Source organism: Raphanus sativus, unplaced genomic scaffold (assembly GCF_000801105.2).
Source record: "Raphanus sativus cultivar WK10039 unplaced genomic scaffold, ASM80110v3 Scaffold1816, whole genome shotgun sequence".
Taxonomy (NCBI): Eukaryota; Viridiplantae; Streptophyta; class Magnoliopsida; order Brassicales; family Brassicaceae; genus Raphanus; species Raphanus sativus.
In genome coordinates, this window is record NW_026617125.1 from 1 (window position 1) to 19,141 (window position 19,141).

General features: G+C 39.0%; 2 protein-coding genes, 1 long non-coding RNA gene and 1 pseudogene across 4 annotated transcripts; all 4 read right to left on the reverse strand.

Moving 5' to 3' along the window:
• Positions 1-792: 792 nt before the first annotated feature.
• On the reverse strand, positions 793-2,185 carry LOC108822219 (uncharacterized). 2 transcript variants are annotated; one of them, XR_008941434.1, is made up of 4 exons: positions 2,112-2,185; positions 1,613-1,998; positions 1,350-1,460; positions 793-1,190 (listed from the first exon to the last, which is right to left on the reverse strand). It is a non-coding gene; the product is annotated as an uncharacterized LOC108822219 (long non-coding RNA). The 2 variants fall into 2 exon arrangements; XR_008941433.1 differs by lacking the exon at positions 2,112-2,185 and having other exon boundaries at positions 1,613-2,101.
• A 2,023-nt stretch (positions 2,186-4,208) lies between these two features.
• LOC130504837 (uncharacterized) lies at positions 4,209-5,105 on the reverse strand. The gene is made up of 2 exons (XM_056999430.1): positions 4,356-5,105; positions 4,209-4,268 (listed from the first exon to the last, which is right to left on the reverse strand). Exons 1-2 carry the CDS (start codon positions 5,103-5,105, stop codon positions 4,209-4,211), a joined length of 810 nt encoding a protein of 269 aa, XP_056855410.1.
• Positions 5,106-5,804: 699 nt separating this feature from the next.
• LOC108820146 (uncharacterized protein At4g04775-like) lies at positions 5,805-6,348 on the reverse strand (annotated as a pseudogene).
• Positions 6,349-16,005: 9,657 nt separating this feature from the next.
• Positions 16,006-17,130, reverse strand: LOC130504836 (uncharacterized). Its single transcript, XM_056999429.1, has 4 exons — positions 16,718-17,130; positions 16,539-16,638; positions 16,407-16,475; positions 16,006-16,071 (listed from the first exon to the last, which is right to left on the reverse strand). Exons 1-4 carry the CDS (start codon positions 17,128-17,130, stop codon positions 16,021-16,023), a joined length of 633 nt encoding a protein of 210 aa, XP_056855409.1. The 3' UTR covers positions 16,006-16,020.
• Positions 17,131-19,141: the final 2,011 nt, after the last annotated feature.

The window sequence follows — 19,141 nt, forward strand, 5'->3', positions numbered from 1 at the left end:
GAAGAATTTTTTTTATTTGATTATTTCAAATTATGAAAACCCGAAAATATAATAACAATAAACAAAAAGGTAAAATGTATAAAAAATCTCCATATTAATAAATTGATAAGAAACTTAAATAATAAGATTAAAGAGCTATATAATACATAACATTAAGATATAAATCATATTTCAAAGTTTTATGATAATATTAAAGTTAAAAGTTTATAAAAAGAAAAATATACCCGCACGAATGTGCAGTTTTAATGGTTACTAGAATTTAACCCGCACGATTATAAACTTTTAAATTCTAGTAACCAGTAAATCCAAATGTTAGTATATTTTTTGAACGATGGTATTTTGAAAAGTGATATTTGACTTGTGGTAACAATTTCTTTTTTTTTAAAAAAAATTATGAAAGGGTCTAATTCATGGTTGGTTATATAATTCAAAGATGATAGTATAAAGTACAAACAGACACCCCCATGTTTTATTGTTCTTTTTACCAAAAAAATGGTTATTGTTCTTTTTTATTGTTAGCCATAACATCACGTGAAAATAAACATCTGCTGATTTTCTGACTTGTGACATATATGATGTTAGACCATCTCCAATGGTGTTACCCACCATTGGAGTCCTTAGGATTAGAATATTGTTTTTTTTTTTTTGAATAGTCAAGAACTTTAAACACAATTGTATCTCCAATGGTGTTATCCATAATGGAGTTCTTAGAATTTTTTTTTTTTGAATTGAATCTTAGAACTTTGGAATTCTTATATGAACACCAAAAAAATAATAAAGTCAACAACACAATTTAGATTCTTGAAAGAAAGTGTTCCATTCAAAATGTTGTTCTACACTTCATAAACTTGATGATGGCAACATAACATCAACTGATAGCTTTGAGCAGCAAAGTTACAAATATTCAAGTAACGTTCAAGTAAATAATATACAAGTACCATCTTTGCATCCATAAAACAGACATCACCAATACAGAAAATAATCAGAGCTTGTGGAGGATGAGATCTTGTAGGTTCATGTGTTCCTACCAATAACTAACCAGTACAAGAACAAGACGATCAAAGAAGAAAAGAGGAGAATCAGCCATAACTAACCTGCACCGTCTCATCGTATGTGAAGGCAGGGTTCTCTTTCATTTTCTTCTCCAAGAAATTGATCGCTTCTTGCTCTTTCATACCAGCACTAGTTGCCTGCATCGCATGTTTGCTTTACTTATTACTTTGAGACACACAATATAACAGAAAAACCTCCTCCTATTTGCATGGTAGCTTCAGTCCTCTTAGCGAAAACAAATAAGCTATGTACGTGTAAAGGCAAATAAAGATAACCAAAACAAATAAGCTATGTACCTGCCTCACTTCCTCTCTCGCCCTTTCTTTTGCCAGTCTTGGTGATGGCTTAAGAGAATCATTGTCCACACCATGATGTCAGGCGAGAGAATCTTGTAACTGCTCTTTCCTCTGTTTTACAAGTCAGAACAGAGTCAAGTAAATGGTGAAACACAAAGTGACAGACGTGTACACATCTAAGCCCAAATATATGTTTCAAGAACCTATAATTACTTAAAGCTGATCTCCTACACTCTCAAGTACACTTCTCAATAGAAACTCACCCGAGAAAAGTCAATGACGATGTATAGATAGCGAATAAGGCCCTTTTGAATGCGAGTACCGGCGGCGGAGGAGGAGGAGAGCATGCGGAGGCGGAGGCGGCGGCGATACTGAGCATGGTAAATGGCGTTTGTATCAATTGGCCGTAAAAGTCCAGACTCGTCCTCTTGTAAGACCTCCAAGGATCTGTCGTCAACATAAAATCCAGATCGTCGGCGAGGTAGTTAAGTTGAACCTGAGAAATCCCTAGAACCGATTTCAAATCCGAGGAGTACGTCGAGAAATCGAAATTGGTACCAGTGAAAGCTTGAATCCAGATCGTCGCCACCATAATCTCTTAGTTCTTGAAACATATATTCGATTCTTCCTGCCCAGATTCATCATCTTCCTGCATAGATTAGGGTTTCGGTATCATTTCTCAGAAAGTTTTTTTTTTTTCGTGATGGAGAGTGAATGTTTTTTTTTTCACACGCAAAAAACAAACCCCAGCGGACCACTCACGTTCTGCCACGTCGTTAAGGATTTGATCCTTAGAGCAAGATTATTGCAGGTCCCGGAGTGAGTCCCTTAGAGGAGAGAGGATGACGAAATACGGGGACCGAAGAAGAAAGAGAAGCAGAAATCCCCTAATTAGAGGACGTCCCTTACTCTTTACTGACCAAAAAAAAAACGTAAGGGACTCTCTCTCTCCGGGAAGAAAGAGAAGGGACTGCCGTGAGTCCCACCGATGCGGTTGCCCTTAAATGCCTTAATTAAGGATCAATTCTTAGGTTACCAAATTTTTTTATTATTATTCTCCTCCTATTTGCATAAGAAAACACGCTAAGGACTCATTAAAACTCTCCATTGTGGCTGCTCTTACTACAATCGAATAATAGGTTAAGATGACAGCGACATTTGTATCTATGAGCAAGATAAGGTCATTAGCAATGACATGCTATGTAAGTTTCTAAACCTTATAAGCGAAGTTCTAAAAAAGTGTCTAAACCCATAAATAATAATAGTTTAATACAAATAAAATATTTTCATTTTAAATTTATTTTGTTTTTCTACGACGAACCATTTAAATCATGAAAATGGCTATTTAGATTATAATAAGTTTTGTATTCATAACTTTGTTTGACGCTCTCTTTCCTTTTTACATTATTTAGTGTTTGTAATATATGTTGGATCTAATTTCAGTTCCTTTATTTAATGGTCTAGGATTAAGAATATGGGCCGAAATAGATAAAACCCCATAACGAAGCACGCGAGCTCGAACGAAGTCTTCGAGAATCCGGAAATTGCAGGAGAGATTGCAAAGAGAATGAAATGATACAACTATAAAAGAAGAGAAGAGGTCAAGGAGGAGAGGAGCGAAAACAACATATCAACTTCGTTTCACACCGCATGAGAGCTATTCTTTTATCGATTTCTTTTGTAGTTCTGAATCTCGTTCACTCATTGTAATCGATTTCTTTACTTAATAAAATCGATATTCGTTAACCGATTTTCGCTTACATCGTTGTGTTCTAAGAACATCGTTGCTCACATCAAATATTTAGTATCTACCAATCTATACTATCAAATATTTAGTTTAGATTTTAGGATCTACAATATATATCATGGTGCAATATTAATTTTAATAAAAGAAATTTAGTAGTTTTAAACTAGCATGAATTAAAATGTGGAAAATGTTTATATAATGGGGTGTGTAAACTTTGAGAAAATATAAATTTATTGTGATTTTTTCTTTATTTTTTTATTCCCGTTTCTCTTCTTTATTTTTGTCATTTTAATTGATAACCATTAAAATAATTAATATAATAAATAAAAATAACAAAAAATAATAATAACTAATATAAAATTTTCTGAACAAATTTTAAAGTTAAAATAGCTATAATATAAATATTTTATTAATTACTAAAGCTAAACAAATAGAACTAAAATAATTTTATTATATGTAAATATTATAAATAATAAATAAAATTATTTTAAAAAATCCAATTTTTTATTGTTCATATTCAAATTTTGTAAAAAAATATGTTTTTTATATTTTCTTTAGAGAAATAATTTTGGAAAAATTAAGAGAAAAGCGTGAAAGTAAAATTCATCCCAACTAATATAAATTTGACATTCTATTTTTGGTGGACTTCGGTATAACCCCTCGAGTATTGCATAAACAATTTTTGGTACTTAGAGCATCCTTATTGCAAGGACCAAAAACCAAGTCCTTAGGTGTATTTTAGTAATATAATGATGTTAAGAGACAAAGTGTAGAGACACATCAAAATGATTACATTATTGCTAGGACTTGTAGTTGTATCTTAAGAATTTTTTTCTTTCAAAATATTTATTTAAAATTAATATTAAACATTAAAATAAAAAACAGGAAAATAATAGAAACTTGGAAAAAGGAAAAAAAATTACAAAGAAGAAATATTAAGGAAACCAACATTTTATTGAATTCATAAAAACTAAAACATCATATCTAATTTTCAAGATGTCCAAACATTTCCCATATATTTTCAATCAAATCTTGTTTTAATTGGTGATGAATATGTGGATCCTTAACTTCTTCGCGACGACCATCCACAATAGGTTGTTTTGTAGACTTTTTTACGGTAAATGTAAATACATCATCTTGAAATTCTTCAACAGTGTCCGAGTCCCGTTCATCTTCGACAATCATATTATGGAGTATGAGACAAGCTTTCATAATATTTTTAATTTTTTTTTATCCCATAAATTAGAAGGATTTCTAACAACGGCAAACCTAGCTTGCAGGACTCCAAAGGCACGCTCAACATCTTTTCGAACGGATTCTTGTTTTTTAGCAAATAAAGAATTTTTGGGACCCTGTGGTAGTGTGATAGATTGAATAAAAGTTGCCCATTTTGGATAAATACCATCCGTGAGATAGTAAGCCAAATTGTACTTCCTTCCATTGACATAGAAGTTTACTTCCGGAGCTATCCCGTTAATAATGTCATCAAAAACAGGTGATCGATCAAGAATATTAAGATCGTTCATGGTACCTGGAGCTCCAAAAAAAGCGTGCCATATCCAGAGGTCATATGAAGCAACCGCCTCCAACACTAATGTTGGTTTTCCGGTTCCCCGTGAATACATTCCTTTCCAAGTGCTGGGGCAATTCTTCCACTTCCAATGCATACAATCGATGCTTCCAACCATCCCGGGAAATCCACGTTCTTCACCAATTTGGAGTAGTCTTTGAAGATCCTCCGGTGTGGGTTGTCTGAGGTATTGATCGCCAAACAAGTGGATTATTGCGGCGGTAAAATGGTGCAAACATTTAGCAGCTGTTGTTTCACCAAGTCGTACATATTCGTCAACTGTATCAGCTCCACCACCATACGCCAATTGACGAATAGCTGCGGTACATTTCTGGAGCGGAGATAGACTCGACCTTCCGACTGCATCTTGTGTTGGTCGAAAATACTCAACTTCTGTAGAGAGACGATGCACAATACTCAAGAACAAAGACTTGTTCATTCGAAAACGTCGCCGGAATAAATTGTGCGGGTATGTAGGAGTTTCGCTAAAATAATCATTCCAAAGCCTGGTGTTGCCATCTTCCCGGTTTCTCTCGATAAAAATACGTTTTTTTCGCTCTTTTGGTTCTGGAATAGGATTGTTCGTAAAAAATTCCTCGAACGGAACTTCTAAATCTGCATCATCATTTATGTTGTAATGATAATGGTAATGGGAAGAAGATCCCATTTTAGTGGAGAAAAAAGTTTGAGTAGAAGATGGGGGATTGGTGTGTTTGTAAACACACGGCATTTGTCATATTTATAGATTAAGAAGATGAGATAGTCATCTTGATGTTGGGAAAATACATGTGATTGTTAGTTATAATAGTAGTATACATGTGATCTTTTTACATGTGATTGTTAGTTATAAATTGCTAGTGTACCAACCAGACATGTGATTGTTAGTTATAATAGTAGTATACATGTCATACAAAATATACAAGTTAAAATAAAAACATAGAAGTTAAAATAAAAACATAGAAACCGATGACAAGTTTACACCAAGGACAAGTTCATTACAAGTTTACAATAGCAGTAGCACCTAGTACACCGAGGACAAGTTCATTACAAACCGAGGACAAGTTCATTTATACAAGTTCAAACCGAGTACAACTTGAAGTGCTACAAGTTAAACAAGACATACAACTAGCAGTAGCACCTAGAACGAGTTAAAGATAATGACCATCCCTATTATCACTAACACAACAAGCATAGCACCTAGAACCAGTTCAAAGCGTTTCCCAATTCTCTCAAGCCTCACCAACTTCTGCTCTGTCTCGTTATGCAGTAGCTTAGCCTCATCAAGCTGAGTTTCGTAGTCACTCAGAAAGGAGAGATAATCAACCTTATCACTGAGCTGCTGACACTGTGTGGATATGGCTCTGATCTCCTCTGTAGCCGCCACATCCCACCACTTCCAGACATGGCAGTCTCCGTTGTCTCTGTTCGCACAGGTGTAGAACCTCCTCCCAGGATCAGTTCCTGTGTAGGAAGTGGCGGTATGGGGTTCACCACCACAATAGCACTCTTTCGGGAAGCCAAACTCTACTTCAGGCTGGGGGGGGGGGGTACTGACGCCGCGGTGCATCAATCTCAGCTTGGTCGAGGAGTATATCAGCCTCTGTTTGGCTGTACCCACTGTCGGCGTCGTTGTCATAATAATCCTCTGACCAGGATGGCTGCGTATAGCTGTAGTTTCCCATTTTCCTTTAACCTGCAATGAAAAGCACAACATATATTTAAAAGCACAAGAGGAAGTTCAAAATATATTTAAAAGCACAAGACGAAGTTCAAACATATATTTATATGGATAGCAGAGAACAGGGAACACACTATTTAATTTCATAAAGCACAAGATGAAGTAGACAAGGGAGTTCAAACATAAAACATAAAATACATAGTTCAAAGAAAACAGATTTTTGGTGTGATTAATAGTTCAAAGAAAACAGATTTTTGGTGATGATCTAGATATGTAATTTGTAAATTCTCATATGATTTTCTTACATATATTTTTGGTGTGATTAATAGTTCTTCTACCAAGTACATAACATTTTGAAATCATAGTTCCACCAAGTACATACCATTTAAAGGGACCATAACTTGGAGGTCAAGAAATGATCCGAATGATTCAAAGTGATGTGTATGATTATTATTTTTACCAAGTACAAAAATCATTTGTATTTAACAAATACCAGAGACAGACACTATACCAACAACATTGATTAATCGTTCTGTACAATCACACCCTCCAGAAATAAAATATCAAATCCATTTGTGTGATGCCATTTATTCCCATTAATCCGACCACAAACTTTGCCCACAATAAAGCCCAACTTGACTAGAAAACAACAGCAAAAACAAATACAGAGGACTATTCTTCTCCTAGAATAATGCAAACAAACACAACAGACACAAAAGTAGTCGACCAAAAACATCCTCTCAGCCAGGAGTTTTCCGGAAGTCCAGCTTTCTGATTGACCAAAACCCAAAACCTAAGAACCACATATATAATACATTGTTTGGATTCATGTGAGGTAAGAAAGAAAAACAACGTACCATACTGTCTCCGATGGTGACGCTAGCTAGCTCTTAGGCTCGTTGCGACTGTCTTTGCCCTCGACCCACTGTTGATGTAAAGATGTCCGTCCTGAAGTAGTCGCTAACGTAGTTGCTGAAGCAGACGTCGTGGTAAGTGGTGAAGACCATGTGGAGTCAAGCTGCTGAGCTGGAGTCGTGTAGACTTGGAGAGTAAGGGAGTATCTTGGAGAAAAGGCAAAGAGGAATAAATTTGGAGAGCAAGTTTATGACTTAAAGGAAGAGGAATAAGTGCATTTCCAAGAAAAGGAAAGTTGCACTTATTGATATGAAGATGTCTATATTGTGGTTCCTTGGAGACTAGGGTTTCGGGAACGTGGAATTAGTATAAGATAGCTATGTGGTCGTCTGTAGAGAGACAGAGACACATAGGCTGATCTTATAGAGAGAGAGAAGCGCTTGGAAGTGTTCTTGGTCGTGCTGAAGTAGGGGCTGAAGTACTTGACGGTGGAGAGACATAAGCGGGTAGCTTAGGAATTGTTCAGTGGCGTGTGTTAGGGAGTAACACTAGACATGTAAATCTGATTAAACAGAACTTGTAATTGAGTTGTACAAAGCGATTTCTAGTAAAGCTATTGGTGTGTGCTTGTGTATTTTGTCTCTCTGATTTACCTTCTGCAGTACTATTGTTTGTGTCGTCTTTGTACTTACAAGTGGTATCAGAACGGGTCACCTAAGTTACTGGTGTGATCCTAGAGGTGAAGATGGACACGGTTATTTCTGTGCAAAAGGAAATCGTGTTGAATGCGGACCAGTATGGTCATTGGAAGACTCGCATGAAGCAGTTGATTCGAGGAATCAATGAAGATGCGTGGACAGCTGTGGAGACTGGTTGGGAGGAGCCTAACATAGTCACAGCAGATGGGAAGAAGCCTAAGCCAAGTGGATTGGTCAGAGGCAGAGCGCAATGCAGAAAAGTTTAATGCAAAGGCGCTATTGGCGATTTTTGGAGCTGTTGAAGTGGAACAGTTTCAGCTGATTCAGGGGAGTACTTCAGCTAAAGAGGCGTGGGAGATCCTGCTGAATTCGTTTGAAGGAGATGATAGTGTCAAGAGGACACGTCTGGATCATCTTGGGTCGCAGTTTGAGAATCTGAAGTGGTCAGATGCGGATACGGTGGCGAGCTTCAGTGCCAAACTCAGTGCTATGGCGCATGAAGCATGTGTACTTGGAAAGAAGTACAAGGAGAAGAAGCTGGTGAAGAAGTTGCTACGCTATCTTCCAGCAAGGTTTGGAGCTCAGAAGGCGGTCCTAAATATGACTGCAAACACGGATGAGCTCAAGTTTGACAAGGTTGTGGGTATGCTAAAGGCGAAAAGATGAAGACATGCAGTGGCTTAGTGTCTACATCAGGAGGTACGCCAGTGAGTATAGCCTTTGTAGTTGACAAGGATGCAGAGAAAGTTAAGAAGCTTGAAGATACCGTGGGCATGTTGGCTAGGAATTTTGGCAAGAGGATGAATTTCTCAGGTGGGAGGAATCAGGTTGGTCACCAGGGAGGTGATCGTGACAGTAGCAGAAGAAGAGAAGGTCTCAAGTGCTACGAGTGTGAAGGAGTTGGCCATATAAGGGCTAACTGTCCGTTGGTACAACGAAGAGAGCTCAAGTGCTCTGAGTGTAGAGGTGTTGGACACACACGGCGTGAATGTCCAAACTCAAGGAAGGGTAAAGGTAGTCCATTGCAGTCGTCTGATGATTCAGAGTCTGAAGAAGATGGAAAGGTAAATCTTGTTGCATTTGGTGCACGCAAGGAGGGATCTAGTGAATCCTCTGGTTCAGATCTCAGCACATATGATGAGGAGTATCACGTGCTGCTTAACAAGTGGTTGAGGGTCAAGGATCAGAATCTGAGATTGGAGGATATGGCTTAGAAGCAGAACGAGCTGCTTGAAGAACATCGTGAAGAACTTGCGGCTGTGAATGAGAAGAATGAGTCTCTTGAGCAGAAGGTGAGCGAGTTGAGGGAAGTTGCCATTAGGGAACGAGAGAGAGCAAGGATGCTGGAACGTGATTTGGCTAAGAATCGCAAACAGATCAGGATGCTCAATAGTGGATCCAAGAAGTTGGATAAGATACTCTCGATGGGACAACCAGCCAAGGTGAACTGGGGTCTGGGATATCGAGGAGCTGAGGGTAGTAAGGAAGTACAGAAGGGGTTGTCACACTTTGTGCGTGGGAGCACATCAAAAGGTGGAGCCATTGAGACTTGTTAGGAAGTGCATCGGGACGTACGACAAGGAGTGCGGCAAGAAGTACTACATCGTGGAGCTGTGAATAATAAGCTGAAAGTAGTACATCAATGCAGCAACATGAAGGTCAGACAGGGGGTTCTGAAGCATGGGTGTGCAGCTGGTACGAAGAAGGAGGCTGATCAATGCATCAGCAACTGTGTCAGGCCAAAGAAGAAGCAACATCGGATGTGCTGTTGGTTCTGTGGAAAGGTTGGACATAAGAAGGTGAAGTGTTTTGCTCGTGAGAAGAGCAGAAACATGGCCAAGAGGGTAAACAAGACGTTCACTAAACCCAAGAGGGTTGAAGAGGTGTCTGTAGCCAAGAGTGGCTTACTTGATGAGATCAAGGAGAAGACATCAGAAGATGGATGCAGCTCTGGTAGGAGTGGTCTTAAGGAAGATCAAGAAGCATCAAGTCTGGAGATAGGACAAGGAGTTGTCCATAGCACACAGGGGAAGGAGATCGAAGTGTGTCAGGAAGTGATGCGAGAGGAACTTCAGGAGGGTGATAGCAAAATCACTCCAAGGCTATAGCAACGAGTGCAGAGGGCACTCGGGGTGGTTGAGAAGAGGCTCTTGGTCAAGGAGATGACGCATGAAGGAAGCCTGGTCCTCAACAGAAGTGGGTCGAGAGGTAGCTCGACAGGTGCGTCAGATTGTGATGCAGTACTTGTAATCTTGTCCGCTGCAGCAGAGGTTGTGTCATGATTACGCATGGAGTAGCAGACGGGTTTGTCTGTAAGGCTTGACATCTAAGCATCTGTTTTAGCTTAGTATGCAATCAAGCAGGGGGAGAATGGTGACATTGTCCAAGGAATGCATACCTCATGGGGGAGAAGAGCATAGTGATGGACGTCCTGAAGTAGATGATGCTTGTCTCATGGGGGAGAAAAGCATGGTGTGGTGCACATCTCGTGGGGGAGAAGAGCACATTAAGCATGGAAGTTTCCAGGTGGGGAACGTGGTTGTTGAACCAGAAGAAGGTTGTGCTTGATCGGCACACAAAGCTAAAAGGGGGAGATTGTTGATGTAAAGATGACCGTCCTGAAGTAGTCGCTGATGTAGTTGCTGAAGCAGACGTCGTGGTGAGTGGTGAAGACCATGTGGAGTCAAGGTGCTGAGCTGGAGTCGTGTAGACTTGGAGAGCAAGGGAGTATCTTGGAGAAAAGGCAAAGAGGAATAAACTTGGGGAGCAAGTTTATGACTTAAAGGAAGAGGAATAAGTGCATTCCAAGAAAAGGAAAGTTGCACTTATTGATATGAAGATGTCCATATTGTGGTTCTTTGGAGACTAGGGTTTCGGGAACGTGGAGTTAGTATAAGATAGCTATGTGGTCGTCTGTAGAAAGACAGAGACACATAGGCTGATCTTATAGAGAGAGAGAAGCGCTTGGAAGTATTCTGGGTCGTGCTGAAGCAGGGGCTAAAGTATTTGACGGTGGAGAGACATAAACGTGTAGCTTAGGAATTGTTCAGTGGCGTGTGTTAGGGTGTAACACTAGACGTGTAAAGCTGATTAAGCAGAACTTGTAATTGAGTTGTACAAGGCGATTTCTAATAAAGCTATTGGTGTGTGCTTGTGTATTTTGTCTCTCTGATTTACCTTCTGCAGTACTATTGTTTGTGTCGTCTTTGCACTTACACCCACACCCACAACATGCTTGGACAAAACCTCTTCAAGATATTCACAGCGACCTCTGTGATGATCGATCCACACACATAATTGCTTTATTGCTTCTCTTTTCTCTTCTCCAAGTCCCACCAGAGTCTCCTTCATCCTCTCCTTCTCTTGCTTTTTCTCCAAGCTTCTTTATTTTCTCTTCTTTCATCTCCTTCTCCTTTTCATCCTCTCTTACTTTCTCTCCAAGCTTCTTTATTTCCTCTTCTTTCCTCTCCATCTCTTTCTTCATCTTCTCCTTCTCGTGATATCCTCTCTATCATCTAATTCGTCGCAGCCCACATAGTAAATTAGATGCCTCCATTACCATTTTCTCGTACTTCCCCTGCTTCTCCGTGAGTTTTCCCGACATTGATTGAAAGACATCTAGTGTTGTGGTCACTTTCTCTGCTAAATCTTTCATATACCTCGACAAGGTTCATGAATCACCGCCAGCCAGGCTTTTCTCAAGCAATGCTTGTTCCTCTAAGTGTTTAACTTCCTCTTTCTCTGTTAGCACCTGTTCTGTTACCCTGGTTCGATAAACGTAGCTTAACCTCGATTGTTACTGATCTTCTCCATTAGAGTTTCTATCTCTTCTCCTTTCATTTCCAGCTCGTTACGCAAACTCTCCATTGTCTCTTCATTTCATGACCTGCGATAGCAGAATCTCTGGATGATACTGTTAGGATTGATACTTCATTACCTGTCTCTGCTAGCTTATTTAAGTGTTTCCTCGCGTTATGTTAAAAGTTGTTTGATCACTACAAGAAAACAGATGTTTAACGAGGACCATTTTCCTTGTTAATCCCTCGTAAAAGGATGTTTACGAGGAATTAACGAGGAAAAGTGTTTCGTCGTTTATCGTCCGTCGTAACAAAACTTTCATCGCCATTTCCTCGTAGACTATCGAGTCTTCTCTTTCCTCGTAAAGACAAAGTTAATATTTCGTCGTAAGTTCCTCGCAGCTTTTCCTCGTAAATCACTCGCGGCCTTTCCTCGTAGAAACCACGCGGAGCACGCGTCGTTACTTACACGTAAGATCCTTGAAAATAAATCCTCGTAAATTCGATGTAACTTCCTTGAAAAGGGTTCCTCGTGAAGTCCACGTAGAGTCCTTGAAATAGTTTCCTCGTAAAAATCTCGTAAGGCTTTCCTCGTAAATTCCTCGGAAAACTTTTCGTCGTAAATAACTCGTATAGTGCCAATTTTCGAATTAATAAAAATATTATTTGATAAATATAATAATTATTAATTTAATAAAATAAAAGTATTTAAATATTGGGTTTATAAATAAATTTTAAATAAAATTCAGAAGCAACAAAATATTTTATATATAATTAAGTTTTGGATTTTATAATACATAAACCAAAAAAAAACTAAAAAAACTAAGGCTCGTTCATCGCCTCGTAGAATTCCTCGCTCCTCCTCGTAACATCCTCCTCGTTATGTGTGCCCGATGACTCGCCTGGAATGGGATTTTGTTGTTTCATGTTCCTCAACAAAGCTTCCATTCCGGATTTGTGGACGCTATAACGTCGATGAATGCCTCGAGTCCACTCACACGGCTTTTTGGTCGCGCCCAGCTCGGAACGCAACTGAGTGACTTCTTCGGTCCGTCTCTGAGCATAAGATGATGTCGCTCTCGGGACATCATTGACGGAACCGATCCCCAACGTACGTCCCTTTTTATTAGGGACAACCTTAAAAACAAAAAAAATTATATTTGTTAGTTAAATTTAAAAGGTAAATTTAATGAATTAATAATTAAAAAGATATAATGTTAAAAAATTTACCTCCTCGTAAATCTTATCCACTTCAGTTGTGGATAAGGTAACGGGTAATCCGTCGGCGGACTGCTGGGTCAGCTGAGTCTGGCGCTCCTCAACCCGAGCAATTACGTCGTTGTAGATTTGCTCGGACTTGCCATCTAAAAAATGGCTCGTCTTGTTCTTGTGGGTCCGCTTGTAAAGTTCCGGAAGAGTCGGGAGACATCCCAACTCTTTGGCCTAAAAACATTTTAGAAAATTGTTAGAAATATATTTAATTATATTAAAAATAATAATTAAAAATTATTATTTAATTACGTACCATTTGCAAACGGACACCGGCATGGGATTTTTGGCCCGTAGAGTGTTGCATCGGGCCGTTACCGTGCTCGTCTACCGTGTTACCGGCGGCAGCATAAATGTTTGCGATCCTAATGGAGTTGGGATCCTTCCAGTAACGGATGAGGCCGTCCCAAACATCTGTGGTAAGCTCAGCGGATTTGCCACGGGTGTACCCCTTGACGATCCAGGCACCCTTCCAGTTGCAAACCGTGTCCGACAAGCGAACTTGCGCCTTCTCGTAAAACGCCTTCCTCACTCTCTCACTGACCCCGATGGACCAATGATACTTTTGTTGCAAAAAAAAAATTAATAATCGGTTATTTAAAAAACAAATATAAAATAATTAATTAATAGAATTACTTACAGCGTAAATCTTGAACCACGTCTTTCGGATGTAGATCGGCGTCAATTTCCAGTTTGGATGTGCCATGGAGAAGTAACCTTTAATCGTCTCGGTTACATCTGTCGCAAGGCAATTGTCAACCCCAAACCTGGAAAAAAAAATGAAAATTTAAATTATTTAAAGAAGTTATAAATTAAAATAATTATTATAAAAATGCACTTACCACATAGTCCCGTCGGGTTTGTCGGGGTCTATGATTGGTAAACCAGCTCTGCCTGGCATACCGCGAATATCCTCGACAGTGTACTGCAAGAAGGGAACAGTAGGTGGCACCATGAGATCGGAATGAACAGCGGCGGGGATCTCAGGAGGAGCCATCGGAGGAGGCACCGGAGGAGCCATCGGAAGAGGCACCGGAGGAACCATCAGAGGAGCCGTCGGATGAGCCATTGTAGGAGGCATCGGATGAGCCATCAGAGGAGGCATCGGAGGGAAGAAATGCTGAGTCTTGGGAAAAGACTCCTGATCCGAAGAACCGGGACCGCCGGCACCTGAAGAAGAACCTGGCGGGTCTAACTGACTACCAGGCTCACCGAACATCTCCCTGTAGTGAGCAGTAAGCAAGTGCTTGCGAACCTGCAAAAATATATTTTTTTGAGATTATGATCATCAATAGTTAAAAATCTATCATCAATAATTAAAAAATCTATCTAACGAACATAAAATCCGTAAACCAATCTAAATTCCCTAAACTAACCACCTAAACTAACCACCTATCTAAATTGTCTAAACTAATTATGGGGGCGAGGAAATTACCATTTTTCGAAAGAGAGAGGAATGGGAGAGGAGTTGGGGACGAAATGGGGAGGAAATGGAGAGGAAGTTGGGAGGAATGGAGAGTGTGAGGTTTGTGCGGTTGTATATATAACTTACGAAGGTCTCGCAATTTCCACGTAAGGTTACGAGGAATTAAAGAGGCCGGTCTTTCTGTTCCTCGTAAAAACCACGTAACCTTACGAGGAAATTGTGAGGCCCGTCCCAAAACGAACGATGAAATAGCGAGGCCCGTCTTTCTGTTCCTCGTAAAAGCCTCGTAAGTTACGAGTTATTAACGAGGTAATTTTCTAAACCTCTAAAATCGAAACCCCAAACCCTAAACCCCATCTTTCTTATATTCTACTTCATATATTCATAACGTATCTTCCTTTTAACTTCAATATTCTTAATATTTCAAACCTCAAAATTTATAACCACAATTCTTTAACTTCTAATATCAATCTCTTCTTTCTAATATAAACTTATACAAAATCAAATTATTTATTTAAATTTTTTATCTTGCAACAAAAATATAATCCTTTGAAGATTTGAAAATATAATATTTTGAAGATTTGAAATTATAATCATTTGAAGATTTGAAAATATAATCTTTTGAAGATTTGAAAATATAATCTTTTGAAGATTTGAAAATATAATCTTTTGAAAATTATAAAATTATTAATGGAGTTTGGAGTTTGGGATTTAGACAAAATAGATAAGAAAGATGGGGTTTGGGGTTTAGGGTTTAGGGGTTTAGACAACGTATCTCGTTAAAACCTCGTAAACCCACGAGGAAATAACGAAGAAATAAAAAAAACAGAAAGCCTCGGTAATTCCACGTAAGCTGACGAGGTCTTTACGACGATTCTGTCTTACGTGGAATTAACGATGCCTGCGTTCCACGAGGAAATAAGGAGGAATTAAAAAAAAACAGAAAACCTCGGTAATTCCACGTAAGCTGACGAGGTCTTTACGACGATTCTGTCTTACGTGGAATTAACGAGGCCCGCGTTTTTCTTTTTTTTCTTTTTTCCTCGTTATTTCGTCCTAAACTACGAGGAATTAACGAAGTTTGCTTTCTAAACGCCTAAAATCAAAAACCCCAAACCACAAACACCATCTTTCCTATCTTCTACTCTTCATATTCCAATCCCCAAACCTCAATCTTTTATTTTTCATTCAAAACCTCAAACCTCAAATTCTTTATAAACATTCCCAAATTCTTTATAAACATTCCCAAATTCTTATAATCTCAATACATTAAATAGTTTTTCATGATTAAAATAATCGAATCACATGCATTAAGTCTGAAAATCAATCATATTAAAACACAAATACATCAATCGGATACATTTTCGTCATCACTAGAATTATCATCATTTTCATAAAACTCGTCTTCAACAGCTTCGTCTGTGCCATCGTCGGTAAGATCTTCATACTCATGATTATGCGGATCAATGAGAAGAATGTCATCAATTTGTTGTTCAGGTTCCTCGACTTCATTTATGTGTTCTTCTTGCAATTGTGGTTCTTCTCCACTAATGATTCGTCTTCGAGGTGTAACTTTGATCACGGATAACCAATTTATTCCCGATTCTCTCATCCGAGGGTATGGAAGGTAGCTAACTTGATATGCTTGTGAAGCTAAGATGAAAGGCTCGAATTTGTTGTACCTGAAAAATAAAGAAAACATAGAAGTAAGCTTATTCTGCTCATGTATTCCAAATAAAGAATTTGTTGTACCATCGTCCACCATTGACATCAACTACACCGAATTTGTTAAACCGAACACCTCTGTTGACGACGGGGTCGAACCACTCACATTTGAAGAGGACGCATTTCAGCTTCAATATCCCTAGAAATTCCACTTCAATAATCTCTGTCAAGATACCGTAGAAATCGGTTTCCCCTTTCACACATATTCCATAGTTACTGGTCGCCCGCTGTCTACCATACTCATATGTGTGAAATTATAGCCTCGTGTGAAATACATCTGTGAGGTGGTGACCTTTACATGTGGAGATTGAATTACTTCGTGTAACCACTTAGGATAATCTGCATCGTCGTCAAAATCAACCTGCAAAAACAAAGTGAACGTTAAAATACAGATCATTTATGAATAAAGAGTTTGAGTTAATACCTGATTCTTCAACCACTTTATAAAGTGTTGATCTTTCCTTTTGTCTACGTCAGTTGTGGATATACCAGGGAATGTTTCTTCGACTTGTGAAACAAATATGCTGTAAAATCACATTTTATATTAATTAATATTTGGCAATTATATATATGTGTTAATTTATATGTGTCCATTTATGTTACCTTTCAAAATAACGAATCAATGGATCCTCACAATTGAGTAGAATATAGGTGTGTGCACTATGAGCGTCTTCTTCACTCGACCACCAAACCTCTTTTGATTTCCCACCCAGTCGCCCAATCTGGCTAAAGATGTCTGGAACACCAGCAACTGCGTATGTTGGCGCGACACCACCATCATCATATCTCCTTGGAGCTCTTTTCCGAGTACGTACTTTTGACGCAAAGTAGTACGATGTGAAGTGAGAAGTTTCTTCCGTCAAACTTCCAGCAATTATAGAACCTTCAACCTTTGCAAGGTTCTTTGCTTTTCCCTTCAAATATTTCATGGCTCGCTCATACTGATACATCCATCCGTAATGTACAGGTCCACGAAGCAATGCCTCATATGGGAGGTGGACAGCTAGATGCTCCATTACGTCAAAAAACCCAGGAGGAAGTATCTTTTCCAAGTTGCACAATAAGATGGGAATGTTCTCTTGAAGCTGTTCCACGACTTCTACTTTAAGGGTGCGGGTGCTCAGATCCCTGAAAAATGCTCCAATGCCTTGTATATTCCAAAAACAATTATACACATATTAGTCATATATATTTCAAACTAAATCATTATATATAAAATAACTGCAATATATAATATAGTACCTACAAGTGCTTCATGTGCGTTTGTAGTAAGTAGCTCCGCAAAAGCAAAGGGAAGTAGTCGTTGCATAAAGACATGACAGTCATGACTCTTCATCCCGGAGAATTTTTGACCATTTTCAACGCATCTAGACAGATTTGAAACATACCCATCGGGGAATTTCACTTCTGATGCTACCCAGTTGAACAACACCGACTTTTTTCTGAAGACAATCTGAATATCGGAACAGGAACTTGCCCATTGCTGTTTATATGTAACTCGCTTCTTGAGCAAATATTCGGCAAGTCTAACCTCGATTTTATGTTGTCTTTTGTCTTCCCCGGGACATTCAATATTGTATTCATGATGTTCTCAAAGAAATTCTTCTCTATATGCATCACATCGAGGTTGTGGCGCAGAAGAAGATCCTTCCAATATGGCAACTCCCAAAATATACTCTTCTTGTGCCAGTTGTGATGAACACCGTAAGAATCAGGCATATTAGGGGGAACATGCCAATTACCACCACGAGGAACTGTTTCCAAAGCTTCATAGTAATCGAGTTGCTTTTCAGTTACTTCTCCGTTAAATATGGAGGAGGAGTGTCTCTCACAACCCTTTTGTGCCTAAACAACGTCTTGTTTCTTCGGTACGGATGGCCAATGGGAAGAAATCTACGATGACAATCAAACCAACTTGTCTTCCTCCCATTCTTCAGTTGAAACACATCTGTCGCTCCATTACAATATGGACAAGCTAATCTCCCATGTGTGGTCCATCCCGACAACATCCCATAGGCAGGAAAGTCACTTATGGTCCACAAAAGCATCGCTCGCATCATGAAGTTCGTCTTCGTTGAGCAGTCATACGTCATCTCCCCTGTTGACCACAAATCCTTCAACTCTTTTATCAGTGGTTGCAGGAAAACATCCAGCGACCTTTTAGGATGTTTCGGACCAGGTATTAATATGGTCAAGAATAGCAACTCCCGTTGCATGCACATCTCCGGTGGCAGGTTGTATGGCGTAAGAAAGACTGGCCACAATGAATATTGTCTCCCTGACATTCCGAATGGACTAAATCCATCTGTGCATAATCCGAGATATACATTCCGGATATGCTAGCGAATTTCGGATATACTTTGTTAAAATGTTTCCAGGCTCTTGCATCTGATGGATGTGTCATCTCACCATCCGTCTGAGTATGCTCGGCATGCCATCTCATCTTTCCAGCAGTCTGCTCTGATTGGTACAATCTTTTCAATCTGTTTGTAATTGGTAGGTACCACATCCTTTGGTACGGTACCCTATTACGTCCCCGTCCTTGCGGCTTGAATCGTGGCTTCTTGCAGAATCGACATTCTTCTAACTTCTCATCATTTTCCCAGTAGATCATGCAGTTGTCGATGCAAACATCTATCATCTCTGAAGGCAACCCAAGACTATAAACCAGTTTTTGAATCTCATAATAAGAATCAGCAGACACATTGTCTTCCGGCAAATACTCTTTAAACAAGTCTGCCCATTCATTCATGCAACTTTCAGGTAGATTGTGATCAGTTTTAATATTCATCATTCTAGCAGCCAACGACAACTTAGAGAGACCTTCTCTACAACCACTGTAAAGTGGTTGATTCGCCGCATTTAACATTTCATAAAACTTTTTTGCATCTATGTTAGGTTCTTCATCTTCATCATGAGCTACGAATGCATCAGTTACCATATCATGAACCCTATCAAAATCTACCATCTGCTCCTCCTGATGGTAACTATGTTCATTATGCAAATGATGAGCAACCAGTTCTTCCT

Excerpts from the sequence above, each read along its gene's own strand:
- LOC130504837 (XM_056999430.1), bottom strand. The coding sequence starts at position 5,105 with ATGAACAAGTCTTTGTTCTTGAGTATTGTGCATCGTCTCTCTACAGAA. Across the intron at positions 4,269-4,355 it reads TGCAAGCTAGGTTTGCCGTT|ATGAACGGGACTCGGACACT; the intron begins GTTAGAAATCCT and ends TGATTGTCGAAG.
- LOC130504836 (XM_056999429.1), bottom strand. The coding sequence starts at position 17,130 with ATGGAGCATCTAGCTGTCCACCTCCCATATGAGGCATTGCTTCGTGGA. Across the intron at positions 16,639-16,717 it reads TTGATTCGTTATTTTGAAAG|CATATTTGTTTCACAAGTCG; the intron begins GTAACATAAATG and ends GTGATTTTACAG. Across the intron at positions 16,476-16,538 it reads TAAAGTGGTTGAAGAATCAG|GTTGATTTTGACGACGATGC; the intron begins GTATTAACTCAA and ends TTGTTTTTGCAG.